Source organism: Necator americanus, chromosome IV (assembly GCF_031761385.1).
Source record: "Necator americanus strain Aroian chromosome IV, whole genome shotgun sequence".
NCBI lineage: Eukaryota > Metazoa > Nematoda > Chromadorea > Rhabditida > Ancylostomatidae > Necator > Necator americanus.
Window position 1 is genome coordinate 6,358,321 of NC_087374.1, and position 18,814 is coordinate 6,377,134.

Here is an 18,814-nt window from a genome sequence, read left to right on the forward strand (position 1 = left end):
GGATTTTGATTTCGGTAATTTACTATGCCTAACGTTGTCCAACTTCAGAATCCAAGTCAAACACTCCAAGATACCCATGGAAGGGTCTTTGGAGTACAAGACAACCTTGGGTTTCAATAAACCTCAGCAGTTGCACAAAAACACGATATGTGAGGAACATCCTGAAAATCCAAATAGAATTGATGTATGTCGACATCTTCTAGTAGAAAGCGGTCTGATAGGAGAATGCCAAGAAATCGATGTAAGTTTGCTTGCACCTTTCATGGATGTTGGAAAATTATTGAAATCCTTGGATTCAGTTAAATTATCGTTTGTCCAGACATTTCCTTCTCTGGACGATTTGGATCTGCGTCAAACGCACGCCGAAGGTCACGTGAATAGGCTATTGAAAGAGGCAATATCCATGGACCAAAGCTCATTGAATCAATTATGCGAAGACTACGACTCTGTGTTTATGTCTCCGGTTTGAGAAACTAATTTGTATGCGTTGAAAATGTAGTCTGAAGTTCTTACCCTGCAGGGTTCAGTCGAAGCTGCGAAATCAGCTGTTTCGTGTTGTCGTTGGTTGGCCGAGAATATCGTTGAGAATAAGGTAATCTTTCTTCTGTACTTCATTTTTTATCTTTCTTTATTTGAACCAGCGTTTGTACTTGGTGATTCTTTAGAAGGAAGCTTCTCTACTTTTTAGTATTATTTCGATTGATTCCATTTAGATTCCCAATGCATTTGCCCTTGTCCGACCACCAGGACACCACGCTAATCGTTATTCGGCTTGTGGTTTCTGCTTATTTAATAACGCAGCACAAGCTGCAGAAGCAGCATTTAACTTTGGAGCCGATAGGTAACTTTCTGATTTCGTACTATAAATTCAGTCACCTATTTTTTTACCGTTGTCACTTTTTATTAAACCTCCAGTTCCGCTTGGTTTGTCCGTTATAGTATTTTTATATCTCAGTAGTTTATAAATATGAGTAGAAGATAATTTCTCTCTCTTTCTCCCATCATTACATTCTACGTTCACACTTACGAGGAATTCTTTCCGATAGCAAATGTGGTAAAGAGTAATATTATAAAAGATTTGAGATCACCTTAAGTGCAGGGGATTCAGTTCAAAAGTTCTCCAACGATTCCGTATTAGAGTAGGAAAAAAAAAAGAAAACCGCTCATAAATAAATGATATATGTATATAATTTGCAGATAAAACTCTCTCATCCGAAAGATAGTACGTTAATTTTTCCGATAATTCTTGTAAACTGACTTGATCTGCCTTTATTGCTTTATTTCTATCAGTATTTTTCAAGTCGCCCAATTCTTCCTTTTTCGTAGTTCTCCTTCTCCGACTTTTTCGACTGTACATACGTATATAAGATATATGTATAATGTAATAATGCAGGCTCTTTTCTGAGTTTCGAGTTTGCACCTCTTACCTCACATAATGTACATAAAGGGGACAACATGAGGTGCACTTCGGTATACAGATTGCTCAAAATTTCCCATCCCACACATACCATTTTCCGTCAAAATTCAGAGAACTCTATCGTCTTAAATGTAGCTCTTCCTTCTTCCTTTTCCCACCATCTAATTACTAAGTATTCTCACTTTTCATGAGCTTCGACGCTAGTCTTTGTTATTGTCCCATCTCAAAAGTGATCTATGTTCAACTTCTTTTGCATAATTGCTAAGTGGAGTGAAATAATCCCACTTCCAACAGTATCTGCTTGCCTATTCATTTCTGTGTTTAACGAAAAAAAAGAGAGTATTTTAAGGACTCTAATAGTTGATCTTGACATTCATCATGGACAAGGCACCCAGCAGATATTCTACGAGGATAAGCGGTTTGTCTTTGATTCCGTAAAAAGATTATTTACTTACTATCCCTCTTCTTTGTCACTACAAATTCAGGAATCTTTCAGTGTGTTGGTTTTCTCAATACATCGTTATGAAGACGGAAAGTTCTGGCCGCACTTGAGAGAATCAAATTACGATCATGTTGGCGATTGGGAAGGAGCTGGCTATAATGTTAACATTGCATTGAATGAGGTGATCACGCTGTTTTAGTTCACTCATGGGTTTTACCGATTCAATCAAAACAACGTAAGCATTTTTATTGATTTCGCATAAGGTCATGTGCGACAGTTTTACGAAGAGGAGTAAAAATTTGCACGGGGGAGGGGGAGGATTGGTCACCAGTCTAGAGGTGGGGGATGTTGGCATTACGGCAAGAAATCATCGCGAGTCTCTATCTCCCAAAAAGAGAAGAAGATGTGTCTCTCAAAACTTTTATATTCTGTATTCCATCACTATTTCAGGACTTCGTTCATTTTTCTTTTTTCTTTTTTTTTTGTTGTTTGAGGAACTTCTGTACTACCTTTACATATTATTTTGTCAATTCAATGACTAAGATTTCGATTGAAGATAAGGGCAAAACATCCATTTGGATTTCTTGGTGCAAATTAGATTTATGAGCTGATGTAGACTGGTTGTGGAGACGCTGACTATATGGCTATTTTTTGGAACGTTCTATGGCCACTTGCTCAAGAGTTTAACCCAGATTTTGTCATTGTTTCTGCAGGTGATTTGATCCTCGAGTTGATTCTGTTTGATTCTAATTTCTGATAATTTCAATTTATCGTTGAACCATAGTATGTTTATAGGTTTTGATAGTTGTTCTGGTGATCCATTGGGAGAAATGAGATTGTCTCCGGATGCTTACTCACATATCATCTACCACTTGAGCGGACTGGCTCATGGAAAATTGCTGTTAATACTCGAGGTAACAGTTTCTGTGAAACAGTTAGTGATCATCGTTAATGTATTGTTAAAATTATAATCTCACTGTTAGTTTTTGTTGGAAATACTCATGAAAATTTTATTCCTCAAACAATTGGGTCCCTCCAAATTTTTTTGTATCTCGTCGCACAACAGCAATAAAGTTTACACTGATTAGCAAGTTTACCAATTTTTTCAACCGAGTTCCAAACTGGATAGTTGGGTTTAGTGGATTGAGAAGGATTTTATAGGAACCGTTTCTACACAGCTTGTTACTTTGAACATTTGCGCTAGCGAAAAAATCTTTTTAAATAGGGCGTCAGCGGTAGAGCGGTATTAGAAAACAAAGTTTTCATGCTAGTTGGACGGTTTCTAAGGAAATAGAACTGAGAAAAGCACGAAGTTTTCAGTTATCTAGAAAAACATCCGTTTATTTATGTAAGAAATTAGTTATCTATTTGTAAGTTTCTCAACAGTTTTTTTGTGGTTTGAAGTGCATAACCACCATAGTTTCAATAGAGAATATTTTCTCCGTTTTTCAGTGATATTTCGCCTTTGTTTATTTTTTGTTTCAATAGGGAGGTTACAATCACAATGTTCAATCTGTTGGCGTTCATAGATGTTTGCGTATTCTCTGTGGATACAAACCGTTGCCGATAACGTTACTAGAGACTCCGAAAGCAAGGTATTTATATCTACGACCTTATTCATCTTCACAGTATCGTTTTCTAAAATTTTGCTTATTCCAAAAATGTCTGCATCACCAATAATCATAACCAATTGCATCGTAATCAAAACTGGGAAAATACGCTAAAATGACCTTTCTAAATTCTATTACAAGATATGTTCCGCATTTGTTTGGTTATTCTGGGTGTACTTGGCTTAGTTTGGTCCCTTTTTTGTTCCTTGAGACGTATTAAATGAAATGAAGTTAACAAAGGTATTTTTAATTGGTTAGTGTAGCATGTAGCGTAGTGGCAATGCGTTATTTGAAATAATGACAGAAGTTACAGCCTAATATCGAATGCAGTCACCAACGTTTTGTAAATTTTTTTATGGTTACAGAACATTTTCGTTTAGTACCGTGGTGTCCTGCCTCAACTGCATCTCCGCTTTAAGAGGATACTGGAATTGCTTCGACTTTTATATCAAAGCCAATTCTAAACGCAGATCCTGGAAAGTGTGAGTCCCCGTCGGTTTCTTCAGTTCATATTCTCTTTTTCAGATTCACTTTTAATTCAGTTTCCAATCCATTTGTACTTAATTTGGTGTCAAAGTCCTGACATCGCTTTATTTTGGCGTTAGCCCTGTTTTCGGTCACTGCGTTTTTGCTCTCCCAAGCTCCTTTCTTTATTCTTTGCTTCAGTTTTGTTCCTTTAAAGAGTCAATGATCGTTGATTATTTCTTGCTACTCCTTACTTCCTCTTATACTTTGTGAATCTTGCACATTTACACTTTAACTGCTGTTCACAAGTAGCGCCAAAATAAATAAGAAATTTTATTTTATATTACCATACACTGTTACCTTACTTTTAGAATAACTTGCAGTTTTTCTGAAGCTGTTTACACTCTGCAGGTAGCCTTTACAGGGGCGCCAACGCCTTAATGTTAGTCAGAGCCACTCATTCGTTATCTTCGCAGCCGAATCCTTCTTTTTTTGCATGCCTTAATCCTTTCTAAATTTCTCCTCGTAGAGGATTCATCTTCAGAAGATCCGAAACGATTGATTTAATGTTTGTTTTTATGTTTAAAAAAAACGAAATAATAATGGATAAAAATATCTTCTTCCTGAGAAAACGTTCAAAAGTTTTAATGATTCCGAAAAAGACCTCTCTACAGTCATGGTCTTGCAACCTTTCTACCTTGTAGAGGAGCCTGGCCCAATAAATAAGTTGATGTCGTGGGCAGTGACTATGTTGTTGATAGGTGACCTGTTTCAATGAAATGAAAAGAATATGAAATAGAGGTTGGAATTGATAAAGAATCATTTATTAGCCTTATATCACCACTACAAGGGATTTGAAAATGTAGATTCTCGAAGCCGTTCTCTTGAAAATACCTTTGTTTCATAGCACGACTAACCTTGAACTGAATTCCAATTTATATTTGTTAAATCTGTCTGTTATTGGTTACTACTATTTCTTCTTTGCTTTAGGCACAATCCTTTCGCCTCTTTCAATCCTCCTAATGAAAACGAAAAAGAAAACACCAGAGACATTGTGCAAAAAGATCTTCTCAAGCATACTCAGCCATTTATAAGTGAGTGATTTTTAGCAGTTTGTGGATCCCACTTTTTTATATTGCTATGTTGACTCACATCTCTTGAATATTCTCATCGCCAGCAACGACCAGGTCGAAGATGTTGCTTGTCCATAATGGTGACTCTTCAAAACATTTCAATTCTATTGAGCAGGAACACCCTGAACAGCCGGCAAGGACAGCAAAGGTAGAAAGCTATCTTTGATTTTTCTCCTTTCGGCACAGCGAAATTAATTTATATTTTCCAGTTGCATTTTGTAAAATTGATAGGTGCTCTGAATCCTATTTCTTTCTAATTCCAATCTTGATACTTTTTTCAATACTCAATATTCTGAACTTTTGCTTTCTTTGAAGTTCTCACTTTCCTAACATCTACCTAATGTATACAGATTATGGCACACTTGGAAAGCTGTGGACTCACTTCGAAATGCGAGGTCATACTAAATGATCGCATCGTAATAGATTCCGAGCTGGAATCTGTCCACGAAAGGCCATATATTCAGAAGATGAAGCGTTGTGCTGAGGTTGGATTAGTGGATTAATTTCTTTGTTGTATATAAATTTGAAATTTATGAATAGTCTGGAATGATATTCCGGAGTTTTCGAAGTTCTTATAACGATGTTCGAGGGTTCAGATTTTACGCGAAGTCTGACCAATTAATGTCTACAACCAATTAATATATACACTGTGGTTCCATGAGCCTCTTTTATTGTTTGTTTTAGTATAAAATGTAAAAGAAGGCAAAATAGACTTTAAAAAATCCAAGAAAACGTAAGTCGCAAAGTGTTGTACGGGATGGGACATAATGATTTCCCTAATTTTGAAGGGAAATAAAAAAGAATCTACATAAAAATACCAATAAAACATAATAAATATTTCTGACAAGTGCATGCAATACTATTCTGTTTATTGAGTTTTAAAAGTTATATCTAATGGGTGGAGGCCGTCGTCAATACATTAATGATGACGTTCCTGGAAGTTACTCATCACTTTTTAAATTAGCTCTGGCGGAATGGCGTCGATTTTCTGCCAGATCCTGTCCTTTAAGTCCTCTAGGGATCGAGAACAGTGCTAGCAGCCTGCGTCTACCCTTGTGGAGATTAAACGCTCGGGGAAAGCTTTCTCCTAACACTAGCGAACGTCGTGCAATGTGAGCTGCGGTACCGTCTTTTTAAAAACTACGCAAATCCTCGGAATCTAAATTGGCTAGCTTGGGGCGCAGAAAGATTTCCAATAATTCAGCGTACTGATCACCATTCATAGTTACCGTTGTACCATATTCCTCAAAAAAGTATGGGGTGATTGCACCAATTTTTAAGACTCAATAAACTCAAAAATGATATTTCATGTACTTTTCAGGAACATATTCCTTTTTTTTCGTTCGTAGATTATTTCATGTGTTATAGATGGGAGATTCCACATTTCAAAGCGCTGTAACAAATGCCCCACAACATAAATCTTGAGTTCAGAATTCTGCTAGCAACTTTCATTAGGTGGCCATAATTGATGCTGTTACTTTTCTAGAATTTTTGCAGATGACTGACTCCGAGCTGCGAATAACAGAAGATGGACTGAATTCGATCTACCTTACTCGTGACACATTCCATATAGCGAGTAGAAGTGCTGGCGCGACACTTGAGGTAATCATTTTAGACTTTTTCTCCATTATCTCTCCAGAGCTACGTATAAATATCAAATGGTCAACATAATAAGGCAAATATTTGTTGATACGAACTCTGTCCTCTTAGATGAGCTTGTCTTCATGTGGTCTGTTTTTATATGTAGTTGGAAAAGGACAAAGAAAACTGTTAGAAAATTCTGACAGTTTTTTGAAGGATTTTTTTATTCTTATATTTTTCGAACACATGCGAACATTTCACATATTGAGTTAGGACGATAGGAATATTCGAGCGAGAGCGAGTTTCGCTTTTTCCGGCATCCTGCTATATTACTCAGTTTTTAGAGCTTCTTTTGCAAATTATGCTGTTTGCACACACCACATCCAACGTAAATCTCTCTGTCGCTGAATTTGAACTACATTAATAGTAATAACGACTGTGTAGCTAAAATATTCTGCTGATCTGGGCCAACAACACTAGCAAAGTGTCGTTTGGTGGCAGATATTTCGTAATTCCTTCTGGGTTTGTGTCAATGGCATCTATCAATTTTTATAATACTATAACTTTAACAAGCAAAAATAACACGGAAATTGTAAATTTCACCAGTAAGCCTCAGAAAGCATCAAGTGAAGGTGTCACCATTCGAAACATATGCTTTTTAATAGTACTAGCTGAAGAAGACTAGTTATTTCTCTTTTATTCTTCCTGGCTCTTTCTTGTTGCACTGCTGATTCTATATTAATGCTCATTCGAGGTCAGTTTTGAAAGATATGAAATAAGAATGAAGGGGCGGATGTAGCGCAGTTGGTAAGAGGTTTGGTTGTGACTTCACGATCGATCGATGGTTCGAATCCGCCCTGTTACCGGCCAGACATTTCATCTCTTTGGAGTCGATAAATTGGCACCAGACTTGTCTGGGAGGATAAAAACACTGACTTGACTCAACGGCTCATTCCAACAATTCATTTTATGGGCTAGATACGCGTTCACTAACCCCAAACGATTGCCCTTTTTCCGCTTTATGAGATCAAAATCATATCCGACTAATCAAAAGTACCGGAAACTAATGTAGTTCTTACACATGTCGATATTTCGTTAATACTAGTCAGCTGTTTTCGCATTCCAAAGTTGCACAAGGTATTTTTGCTAATGAAGCTGTCTTCCTTACTTTTGCCAGCGGAATTGGATCCTAATAAGTGCCTAAGGTTTTCTGCCAGGTTAGAATTGGATAATCTTGAAATTGGTCCAATTTGACGAGAAGCAACGAGGTACTTTTCGGTATCGTTAACATGAAAGGAATGATAGCCTTGAACTTGATTGGGTACAGCGTGATATCTCAGGATTTCGAGGTTTTATGTATGTTATGTGACCCGAGACCTTTAGATAACTGTAATTCTGAAATCGGTGGAATGGGGTTGGAAAGTGCCCGGAAGTACGCAAAGTATGGCTGGCTTTGTGGTTTGGCTTCTGTTTCCTTTTCTGCTCATTCAAACTTAATGTACTAATGCGGCAACAAAATGCAAAAAAAAATCCTATCATAGAGGTACAGTGCGCCGATTTCGTGCTATATTTCGTCGGTTTCTTTCCGACAGATTGTTGACAGTGGTTTTTGTGCAGACGAATGAATCTATGGAGAAAAAAAGTTGGAGAAATTATGTTTGTTATAATTCTTTGTTTGCTTACTAATGTGACGAGGTTTTCGCGGTATAATTGCGGAGATACTTGAATTCAAAACGACGTTCTTCTTTTTTGATGAAGTGACAATTAGACCTTTGTGTATTTCACTTAGTTGAGCGCAGTTGTTTCTCGTGTCGTGTCTATGATGTTGTCGACGAAAACCTTGTAAGTGCTTCTTTAAAGCTAGCGTTTGAACCGTAATATTGCAGATATTTGATATTTTCTCTAAAATTCCTGTGCTTCCTTCTCACAATAATTTGTCGTCTTTTCCCTTGGAGACTTCTCTGTTGTCGTCCCTAAAACAAGCTGATTTATGCTAGTTTTAGTTTTTTTTTTATTTAATGATCCATCACGCTCTGAAGAGTTATCGAGCCTACGCGGTGAATAGGAGTTCCGTCAGCATACCTGTTAATAGCCGCTTTCTTCCTCCATCTTTGATCCAGAAATCCATCTGAGACTAGAACTCTGAAGAACAGCATGCCATTGATGACTAGGAATACAGCTGGTCCACCCAATGCGATGCCCACATAGAAAGGATGCATTTTGTAGATGTGTGACACAGCCCAGCGTACGAATAACGCTTGTGACAAGAATCGACAAATCACGAAGCTAAAAAAATAAGAATAAAAATTGAAAATCCGATTTTCGCGTTTTTCACATTCATCACTTTCTAATAGCCTACTCATCTCAATTGCTGTCAAACAAACAAACAACTTGAGGCCAATATTTCTAACTATACGATTTTATTTTATTTTATTTTTATTTATATATTTTCTTTTATTTTTTATTTTATTTCTAACTATATTTCTAACTATATGTTCACTTTCTTGAAAAAAAAACCGTTTCAAGTTGGATTGTTATGGTTGGTTCAGCCGGTCTTTTCTTTGGAAATGATATTATACAAGTTGTATTTTAATTTCACGGGAAAACTCATTTTTTCAACCCATTAACCGACAGCGTACTTTCTTTGCGTACTTGGCGCCAATACACTGTTACGAGCTATATTTAAACAATCAAACAATAATAAGAGGTAATAACAAACCTATGAAGTACGAAAAAAACCTTTAAAAAATTAAGAAGTCATGAAATTTGTGCGATGCAGTTCATTGAACCATTTCCGATTATGCCTAATGGATAATTGGACTATCTTCTGCATAGGATTGGTCTGCAATTAATTGTTGCTTGCTAATTACTTACTACCACCACATAGTTTGCGCTTTTGCGCACGCCAAACATTTTATCTTCTATCTTTGCTCCTGTAAAAATTCTTGGAATGGCAATAGGTTTGAATGATTCTATCAGCTTGCGCAAGTTTCTATCGTTTTTTTAAAAACAGTTTTTCAAGTGAGAAACAGTCTTTCAAGCGAGAAAGTTACTGAAATGTAGACGGATTTTTTTTATTTGAAAGAAAAACGGATATGAAGAGATATTGCTATTTATTTGAAAGTTTATCCAAGAAATTCTGTTTTGTTTTCCGTGCCTATGCATTTAAGTTTTTTGTCTGCTATTTTGTCCATTGATCCTACTGTTTTCTTTAATATTCCTGTTTATTAATTCACATTTTGTTTCCCTGTATGAAGGCAAATCAAGTTGTATAATAAGAGCATCTGTGGTGGATTTACATATGCTAAGTTCACCATGGAAACGGACGATTGCTATAGTCTCATGGATACGGGAACGAGGGCTTTTGACGTTTACGAACAAAACATGCGATTTATTATGAAAATGTAAAGTGCATATTCGAATTTCCATTAAGTACATGGTGACAGTGGAAGTTTTTTGGAATATTTCTGACATTGGAATAGGAGCGAAAAGCTATGAAGACTATGAATTTTTAACTACTGTCTCTTAGATTAACTTAAGACTTTGCGAAAAATATGGATAGTATAAGTTCCCCTGAAGCTTTATGAACCAGTTTCCTAATAAACTAATAGATTTTTTTAAAAAGAAATTCCATAGATTCAAGAAAAGCATTAATTCGACATAAATTAATGCAAAGAAGCTATCGATGTAAAAGTTTCTTACTTTGGTCGTTTACCTCTTGGGAAATATCATTATCAGCTCTTAATTTAACAAATATGACAATAGCTTCACTATTTCGAATTAGCCCATTTTCATTGTTCTTCTTTTTTTTATTATATGTTTACTGAAATTTTGTTTATTTTTTTGCAATTGAAGAAAATCAGGGAAATTTTCATGGAATCTGTAGTATTGTACGGTTACATGTACGTCCACTGGTGGTCTCAAATTGTATCGCTCAGAAGCTAACAATAAAGACCACGGTACAACTTTAGAGCATAATAGAAGGAGAAGGTGAATTATTCCCGTTCCTTGTTCTGGAGAAGAAAAAAAGTTTTCGGGCATAGTTATGCGCCCAGCGGCTATGCTATTAGAAACAGTATCCAGTACGGATCCAACGATTTTTTGAACATTTTTTTTAGTGAGATTCCTGGCGTCTGAAGTTCTTAACTGCAGCATTGATTGTGGGAAGAGCCCGATTACCCATTGGAAGTATGACACAATTCACTCAGAGTAATCTCAGCAAAGAATACATGCACCTCTTCACGTAATTTAAAAATCTATCAGCAATCCTGGACTACGGTATCCCGGTAACCTTGATATGGATGTTTTGGAAAAGGTGGTGATATGTTAAAAAATCGCTTACGTATTTTGAACGCAAAGTATTCGTATTACTTACAGGTTAGAATTCGTAGTATTGAGAGGAGTATAAATAAATATTTTGGTTATCAACAGACACTTACTTTGAAGGAGATTTTTTAAAGCAAAAAAAAACGGGTTTTTCCTACTAGCCATCATCCTTTCTAAAGATGTTAACTTGATCCTGTTCCGTCAAAAATAAATTTTTCAAAGCTAGCAAAATTGCCCGTAACCTTGGCAAAATTTTGTTTTACTGCTTTGAAGAAGGAAACCGATGGGAGTCGGAGCGTAATGACTTGCAGGTTTTTTTTTTCACTTGAAAAGCTAAAGCGAGTAAAAAGGACAGAAGAAATTATACGCAACTGAGAACGTTATAAATATTATGGCTGTAAGATCTGTGTAAAATTAGCTGCAAGAATAATCGTATACGCTTTTACAAAATTAGAAGTCGTTCTGAGTATTCTTTGAGCAGCACCTCAACTTATCATTTTGAATACTTTTTTGGTCAACATATGAGCAACAAATAGAAAAAAAAAACAAGATCACTCACGATACAATATTGCAGCGAACGACCCTCTTGAAAACATCCGGTTGCTGTAAGGACAGCCCTGATATTTGCATTATCGTACGTGTGTGTAGAAATATGCTGAATTTTCATGTTTGGAGAATCACGTGCAGTTCCAAATGGTTATTTTTTCTCGTCTTGCGAGTTTATCACTACCGTTACCTGTTACCTTCCATAAGGAGTGCCCAGTAGTTTGCGAGTAGGAATTTCTGGGGAAGAAGGCCACTGAGCAAAGCAAAGCAGGTAGCAATATGATGTAGGAGCAACTCAACAGTCCATCTGGACCACTCATGGTTCATCATGTCGAGTGCATCATGCACAAAGTAAGCTAAAAGAAATTGTTCCCTTTGGTGGCCAACAATTAAAGGCAGCATATCACGAATCTGATGTGGAGAGGGAATCCACAGGGAAAACTAAAGATGAGGTTGTAGATGGCGGGATCAGAGATGGTTCCGCTCACTCCTTCTTAATCGTCCTAAAAAATGGCGTGGGCACCGCTCTATTTCCTATGAGGAACATTAGAACGGTCCTCTGTACATACGTTCTGGTCCCATCAGCAACCTTCTCATTGGTTTCACTTGAATAGGCAACCCAGGAGAACTCACTGGCTTTTGACCGCTGCGCTCCTGGATGCGGTGCGTGTACAAGGGTGCCGTTTTGCAGCTGAAATCGTCGTGAAAAACGGAGCCTTTGACGCCGTTTTTTTACAACGCTTAGGGGAAGATGAGCGGAACCATCCCTGATCCTGCAATCTACAACCACATCTCTAGCTTTTCCAGCGATTTCCATCACTACGTCACATTCCTGATATGCTGCCTTTAAGCGATGAGCACCTCACCTATAGAAAGTATCGGCAGATGAGCGGCCCAAGGCTCATACCAATGAATAACGTTTTCGAACATCTCTCTAACATGAGTGAAAAAGAACAAAGTTGACCACAAACCCGAGATCATAGAATGAAGAAGACAGATCGATAAATTCTGTAGACGGTACTTCCTGAAATTACATAGGGGTGAGGATGTTTCAGAGAAGTTTCACATATTGAAATCTTTAAGTCTTTTGCAATCTTAAACTATTCTATGTCAAGCTTGCTTTGTAGTAGTTTTTTTTTGTGCTGTTCTCAATTAGTTATCCAGAATAAATGGTGAGAAAGACAAAAACTACCGAATATATACGCTGTTCTGAAATATTCTGGCATTCTGTACATTTTTTGGCGCTACATATTTGTTGTTGATAGTAGAAAAAAAAAGTTTGTTTTTGTTTCTACAAGGAAAAATACCACAAAAATTACGATTTTCTTCTCCCTAATCGTCGTAAAAAAACGGCGTCGGAACTGCTTTATTCCCTACGACTTATGTCAATTAGAACGCTCTTCTATGTACACGTTCCAGTTATCTCAGCACCCTAATCATTAGTTTTACTTGAATAGCTGAGGAGACCTCACTGATCTTTGACCGCTCGCACGAAGATGCGGCGCGTGCACAAAGGTGAACAACTTGCAACTGAAATAATAAAAAAGGGCTTCTTCCATGCCGTTGTTTACGACGATTAGAATGACTTGAGCGTAACCACCCCGAATCCCGCAATCTACAACCCCATCTCTAGCTTTTCCTGCCTATTCTCACTACGCCAGATTCGTGGTATGCTGTTTTTAACGCTTCTCTATACTACCAGTTAATATTTAACTTTCGCTTCCGGATAATCACATATTGCAGGTGCAAATAATTGTTTGAAATCAGCCGTCCGGATCAAATCTGTCCTAATTCACAAAACATGTACAGTAAATTGTATACGAGAAACTGTTGGCAGCAAGACTGTACCCACCTAGATTGTGCATATTCTTGCCATCGACATTCAAAACTCCGTAATATGCATGGATGAAAGTCTGGAGATCAGTTCTCCATTTATTATCGCCTCCACGCTACCGAAAAATTTTGTGCACTCCACAGAAGTGGAAGCCTTTAGCAGTTTTAAAGTTATTTTACCGAATAAAAATTTGATGGAGGACCCCGACACATCCTTCTCAACAGTTTGGGAACGATCATACACCGTAAAAGTCATAGATTGAAAGAGCATCCAGTTCAACATCAGTTTACTGTTTCTTGGCAGAGTTCTTGAAGATATAATCTATAGTTAATAACCCAAATGAAATTTTTATGGATTCGGCAAAGTACTGAAACCAAAATAGGAGGTACTGCAGTTTTTTCTTTCTACCCCTAAACAAATTCGAGGTCTGACGATGTGTTTGGCTTGAAAAGAATAAATTGTACGAATTATAGAATTTGATCAATCTCTATGGGGATCCGCATCGCGTTTGACTTAAGTTTAGAATCGTTTGAGGTTCTTGAACTCGTATACAGGCTTAAAATAATCTGCAAAGGGCGAGCCAATGTGTCAATTCAGTGTTTTTATCCTCTCAGACAAGTCTGGTACCAATTTCTCGACACCGAAGGGATGAAAAACTTGTTTGGTTCGGAACCATCGATCGTTCAGTCGCAGCCGAACTTCTTTCCGACTGCGCTACATCCGCCTAGTTCATGTCTTACATGTATGGAATGCAACTTTTGCCTATTAACTCGAAATTGACATGAATTTTCCTATACACGCACTTATTACTTTCGCAAACCGGTTTGCCACAGTCAGAGCAACTGACTTCTTGTCCTCAAAACCTCTGACAAGTTGTTTTGAGGAGCATAGAGATGCTTCCCTTGAAATATTCGAAGTAGATTTGGGGCCTGGATACTTTCGCTTTGAGCGGATTTCCGGGTTTTTCTCCGTCTCGCTTGGTTTTTTTTTTTTTTTTTTTTGAACTCAAATGCGTAGTTCGTAGGACTTCGGTAGAAATCCTCAAGTGCAATTCTTCAATTTTCAGTCCAATTTCTCAAATTGGGATTAACATACGACCACGTTATCACCAGGTCAATCTAGTTTTGACTCCGTGTTGGGACCCACAGAAATGCAATTTTGTAGTTACTTACTTTACTAATTACTTTTGTGAGGATCAATTTCAAATGAGAAATATAGTTGGGTCAAAACGACATGAAGCACGGACCGTTGCGCAAGCGGCCGCTCTCGGAAGCGGTGCGGTGGAGACAGCGGTTGGAATCGAGGTGGGACCATGGCGAACTGCAGAGGTGTGTGGCGGTAGCGTGGATCCTTACACGATCTCAACCGCTACGCTCCACCGCTCCGCTTTGAGCGCAGCCGCTTGCGCAAATGTCCGTGTTTCATGTCGTTTTGACCCGACTATATATATGGGGACTTTAGGACGGTAAAGATGTGAGTATTCCGGGAAATCGTGAACGTGATAGCGTAGATACCTACTTGCTAAGATAAGTCTCTGAGAAAAGAAAAAACGCAGCGATAGTAGTAACAATCACCTTGGAAACAGATCCCGCTTGTTACTATAGAAGTATAATTATTATAAGTTTATTATAATTGTATTGGTCGTTCTTCTTCAACTCAGCTCCTATTCACTTGGTCTGAATTTCTATCTTGTAGCAGAAATTTCCCAAATAATATGGGATCCTGGATCTATTGGCGGAGGAGGTGGCGTTGAGCGATTCAGTTCCTAGTTTAAGAGATCTTTTCCAGCTGTGTATCAGCTGAATAGAAAAGTTAGTTTTGCTCAACTGAACCCTCACTAATTTAATATATATATATATATATATTTGTGAATGACACTTTTTCTTTTCTCTTTGTTTTCCGTCAAATGCCATTTTTTGAACATAATATTTGCTCATAAGATATTTATATACATTTCTACAAGCTGAGATCTATTCTTTAAAAGAAAAGTGAAGTAGTGCCACAGAAAAACCTCGAAATATAAATGTATTTTATTTAGAACTAAAATTAGTTAATTACGTGACGCTCATATTTCATGAGACAATTGAAGTAGACATTTTTTTCGGAACTTAGGTTGTTTTCCTAATTATAAAAGGAGCACGGGGCAAAGGATGAAAATGTAGACGAAATTCGCACAGTGGGAGTACGTAACCTGAAAGGTAGCATACCATGAATCTGACATGGCCTAGATTTCTCATAGAAAGCTTCCATACGATGTCGCAGATTGCGGAAAACCACATGGTTCCGCTCATCTCTCCGTGATCGTCGTAAGAAACAGCACGGGAATCGCAAAGTTCCTACGAGGCGCGTGAGAACGTGCCTCTCTGTACACGTTCCGTTCTCCTCAGCAGTCCATTTATTACTTTACCTCGAATAGGCTGGCGAGGAGACCTTATTAGTCCTCGAAGGCTCGCTCGTTGATGCGGCGCGTGCGCAGAGGTGGCGCGTTGGAATGCGAGCCGTCGTTTAAAAAAAATGGAGGCTCATGAGCGGTTTTTTATAGCGACTTTTTTCACGGGAGTAATGAGCGGAACCACCTGGTTTTCTGCAATCTGCTATTCTGTACCGAAACTTTACTTGGGAAAACCATATCACGTCAGATTCGTGGTATGCTGTCTTCAGGCATTCATTAAATACACCTTAGCAACAAAAGTCTGTTGCTCAGTTATTCAAAGCTGCATGTTTACTGAACCTTCAAGTGTTTAGAACGTGAACTTCGCTGATCAATTCGACCACAGTACAAGTCCTTGCCATGTGCTATTCCTAGGAAAAATTGATTTGTCTATCCCACCCTGTACATCGCTATCGTTAGCGTATGCTCCTCCTTAGGTTGGCATTCTTTTGCCGAAGCATATGCGTAAAAACGATTCAGCGCCTCCTCCTCAAAATTGCTTAATTGGTCGTGTTACTTATCTGCCTATTGAGGCACCGCAGAAAAAGTAAAGAAATAGAAGAAATAGGAATCGATATTGTTATCACACCGCAATCAATAATATCACCGGAATTGAAGTAGCCCTGGTTCGAATTAGGTGGCAGTGCCGGCAACATATCTCGCTCTACCGTTAATACAGTAATGTACGTAAAACACCACAAGAACACTTAAGATTCCGGTCTAAAAGGCAGGAGGGAACTAAGAAAAAAGGAGTTTTTTTTTTGGGTACGTTATTTCAAGAGTCATTTCTGAGAGCGATGAAAACGGGTCCTTTTTTGATGGTCCGGTTAATACTTCACCAGCGTAAAATGGTGAGTCACATAGGGGTTCTTTTATCGAAGTGAATTTTATTGAAAAGTACAATTTGAGTTCTTCATCGTAATGGCTGAGAATACACTTCTACGATTTGTGATAGGATTAATCTACAAGCGAAACGCTGATTTCTCTCCTTTTCTTAACAGTCTCACTGGCGACGGCAGATGCTGGTAGGAAAGATCGTTGTCTTGTGTAATAGTGCCCTCAGGGCACCTTAGCTGCTTTGAACATATTTGCATTCCCTAGTCAAAATATATCATAAAAACAGAATAGAGCCTAAAGTAAAAAAAAAGTGTAGATCATTTCTTCTTCCCAGACGATCCACTTTTAGATTAGCCTTCCCTGACGTTCTTCAGCAAGGAAAGGGGACAAATCCAAAAAATAATAATAAAATATGAAAAGCAGATCCAAAAAAATGAAATAATAATAAATATAGAATAAAATGAAATAAAGTTATTAGTTATATGCAATAGTGAAAAATTAGTAATCCATGGAACAATAGATAGGAGTTGAAGTTATCAGGATCAGACTTAGTGAAAATATTGTCAGCTATAGCCGCTGGTTGCACGTATGACTACGTGTTGATACGGATTTATCGTACGGATAAGCTCTCTGCGGCTCTCGGATGTTAACTCGTACGTTCCGGGAAATACATAATTTCAGTTCTCAGTAAATTCTATTCATAATCTATTCAATTCAGTAAAATTCATTTATTATTTGTGAGCTTTTTCCGTGACACTATGCACTTCACTTCTTCCTGGCATAAATAATAGCTTTTAGAAACAAATGTATATAAATATCTTAAAAGTTAGCATGATCGTCTCGAAAATGGCATTTGACTGCAAAAGAGGTAGAAAAAGAAGCGTTATTCATAAATATTTTCCTTCATAAGGTTTTTTGGATGTTTTTTCAGTCTCAGTGATGCAACGATTCTGTTAGAATCACTAGAGTCATCGTCGTCAACGATAAATCAATATTCGCCTTTTCCTTGTTTGCACATCGTTTTTACGGTGAAAAGCTTTTAAAAAATGGAAATGGAGAAGCAGCGATTGAAAATCGGAGGTTTCTCTTCGAGAATGAACTGAACTGTAGGAATTAGAATTTCACTACTAATTTTTTTTATATTACAGTAGCTTGTTGTTATTTACAGCTTAATTATTTTACTGAGTTGGTTCTGTTCAGATCATAAAAACATTGAGTAGCTTAGTATGGATGGTAATTACAGTTACGTGGATTTTTTTAAAGAAACGATATATGGTGAAAATTACGAACGTACTTGAAGCCGGTATAATTCTGCCACATATAGGTTTTCACAAATAGACTAGCAAGTCGAAAAACGGCGAAATAGGTAAGAAATGGTACGAAAAACGACGAATGAAAGACATGTGAAAACGGTGGTAGTTCGAATGCAGCTCGATCATGGAAGGAATCACTGGCACTCATCCGAGATCCACTAAAAACAACGCGTTGTAGTAGTGGAGAAGAGATTATGCGAAAACTCGAACAGCGAAGTAAGTTACGGAGCAGACGAAAGAAAAATGAGAACATGGTCTAAGTGGTAGTAGAGGTATGAGAGGGTAGGGGGGATTTGCGTTGCGGCGACGAGGACACCACGCCCACCGGTCGACCTAACGATTTCGAAGAGCAAAGCGCAGGCGAATGCGCTTGACTGTACGTGTGTGCGTGTGAGTCACGCCGTATTGCCACGTTTTACTTCGTCGAAGAGCTTATCAGTGACGATTTTCGGCTCGACGCCGTGGAGCGGTGTCGACCTACGGATCTGAAAGATTCCAAGCCATGAAAAACAGCATGTCGACGTTAAATTGATGAGTAGAGTTGTTTTGACTTATTATAAGCACAGACGAGCGCGCAGCCCAAGGATTATGCTAGTGCGCCAGCGTGAATGTTTACATACACGGCTGCACTCGGCAACATTTTCCTGCACAATCAGTGTCAGTCAACTTTAATTGTGTTGCTGCGAAGAGTCCATGGACCTTTTGTAACAAATATTCGATTCTGCTCCTATCGCTTATTTGGGTTTTATTCAGTTTGCACAACTGTGTGTGAATCATCCGAATTCTCGTACTGAACTGGTTTCCATTGACTTATAGATAGTTTACTTTTGAATTTCCACGGAAATCGTCATTTTTCGTATTCTGCTACTGCTCATGGTA

General features: G+C 37.9%; 2 protein-coding genes across 4 annotated transcripts; one reads left to right on the plus strand and one right to left on the minus strand.

Annotated features, from left to right (window-relative positions):
* Positions 1-76: 76 nt before the first annotated feature.
* Positions 77-8,145, plus strand: RB195_000508 (uncharacterized protein; the record flags this gene model as incomplete). 2 transcript variants are annotated; one of them, XM_064196896.1, is made up of 15 exons in its annotated part: positions 77-241; positions 320-463; positions 521-592; positions 714-841; positions 1,767-1,835; positions 1,914-2,040; positions 2,476-2,572; positions 2,655-2,773; positions 3,348-3,454; positions 3,850-3,951; positions 4,925-5,028; positions 5,112-5,215; positions 5,418-5,552; positions 6,565-6,669; positions 8,032-8,145. In XM_064196896.1, 15 exons carry the CDS (start codon positions 77-79, stop codon positions 8,143-8,145), a joined length of 1,692 nt encoding a protein of 563 aa, XP_064052777.1. The 2 variants fall into 2 exon arrangements, with proteins under 2 accessions (XP_064052777.1, XP_064052778.1); XM_064196897.1 differs by lacking the exon at positions 8,032-8,145 and having other exon boundaries at positions 6,565-6,738.
* Positions 8,146-8,572: 427 nt separating this feature from the next.
* Positions 8,573-18,083, minus strand: RB195_000509 (uncharacterized protein; the record flags this gene model as incomplete). Of its 2 annotated transcripts, none has more annotated exons than XM_013440663.2 (6): positions 8,573-8,621; positions 8,731-8,934; positions 11,534-11,629; positions 11,711-11,876; positions 12,387-12,544; positions 17,917-18,083. In XM_013440663.2, 6 exons carry the CDS (start codon positions 18,081-18,083, stop codon positions 8,573-8,575), a joined length of 840 nt encoding a protein of 279 aa, XP_013296117.2. The 2 variants fall into 2 exon arrangements, with proteins under 2 accessions (XP_013296117.2, XP_064052779.1); XM_064196898.1 differs by having other exon boundaries at positions 17,917-17,942.
* Positions 18,084-18,814: the final 731 nt, after the last annotated feature.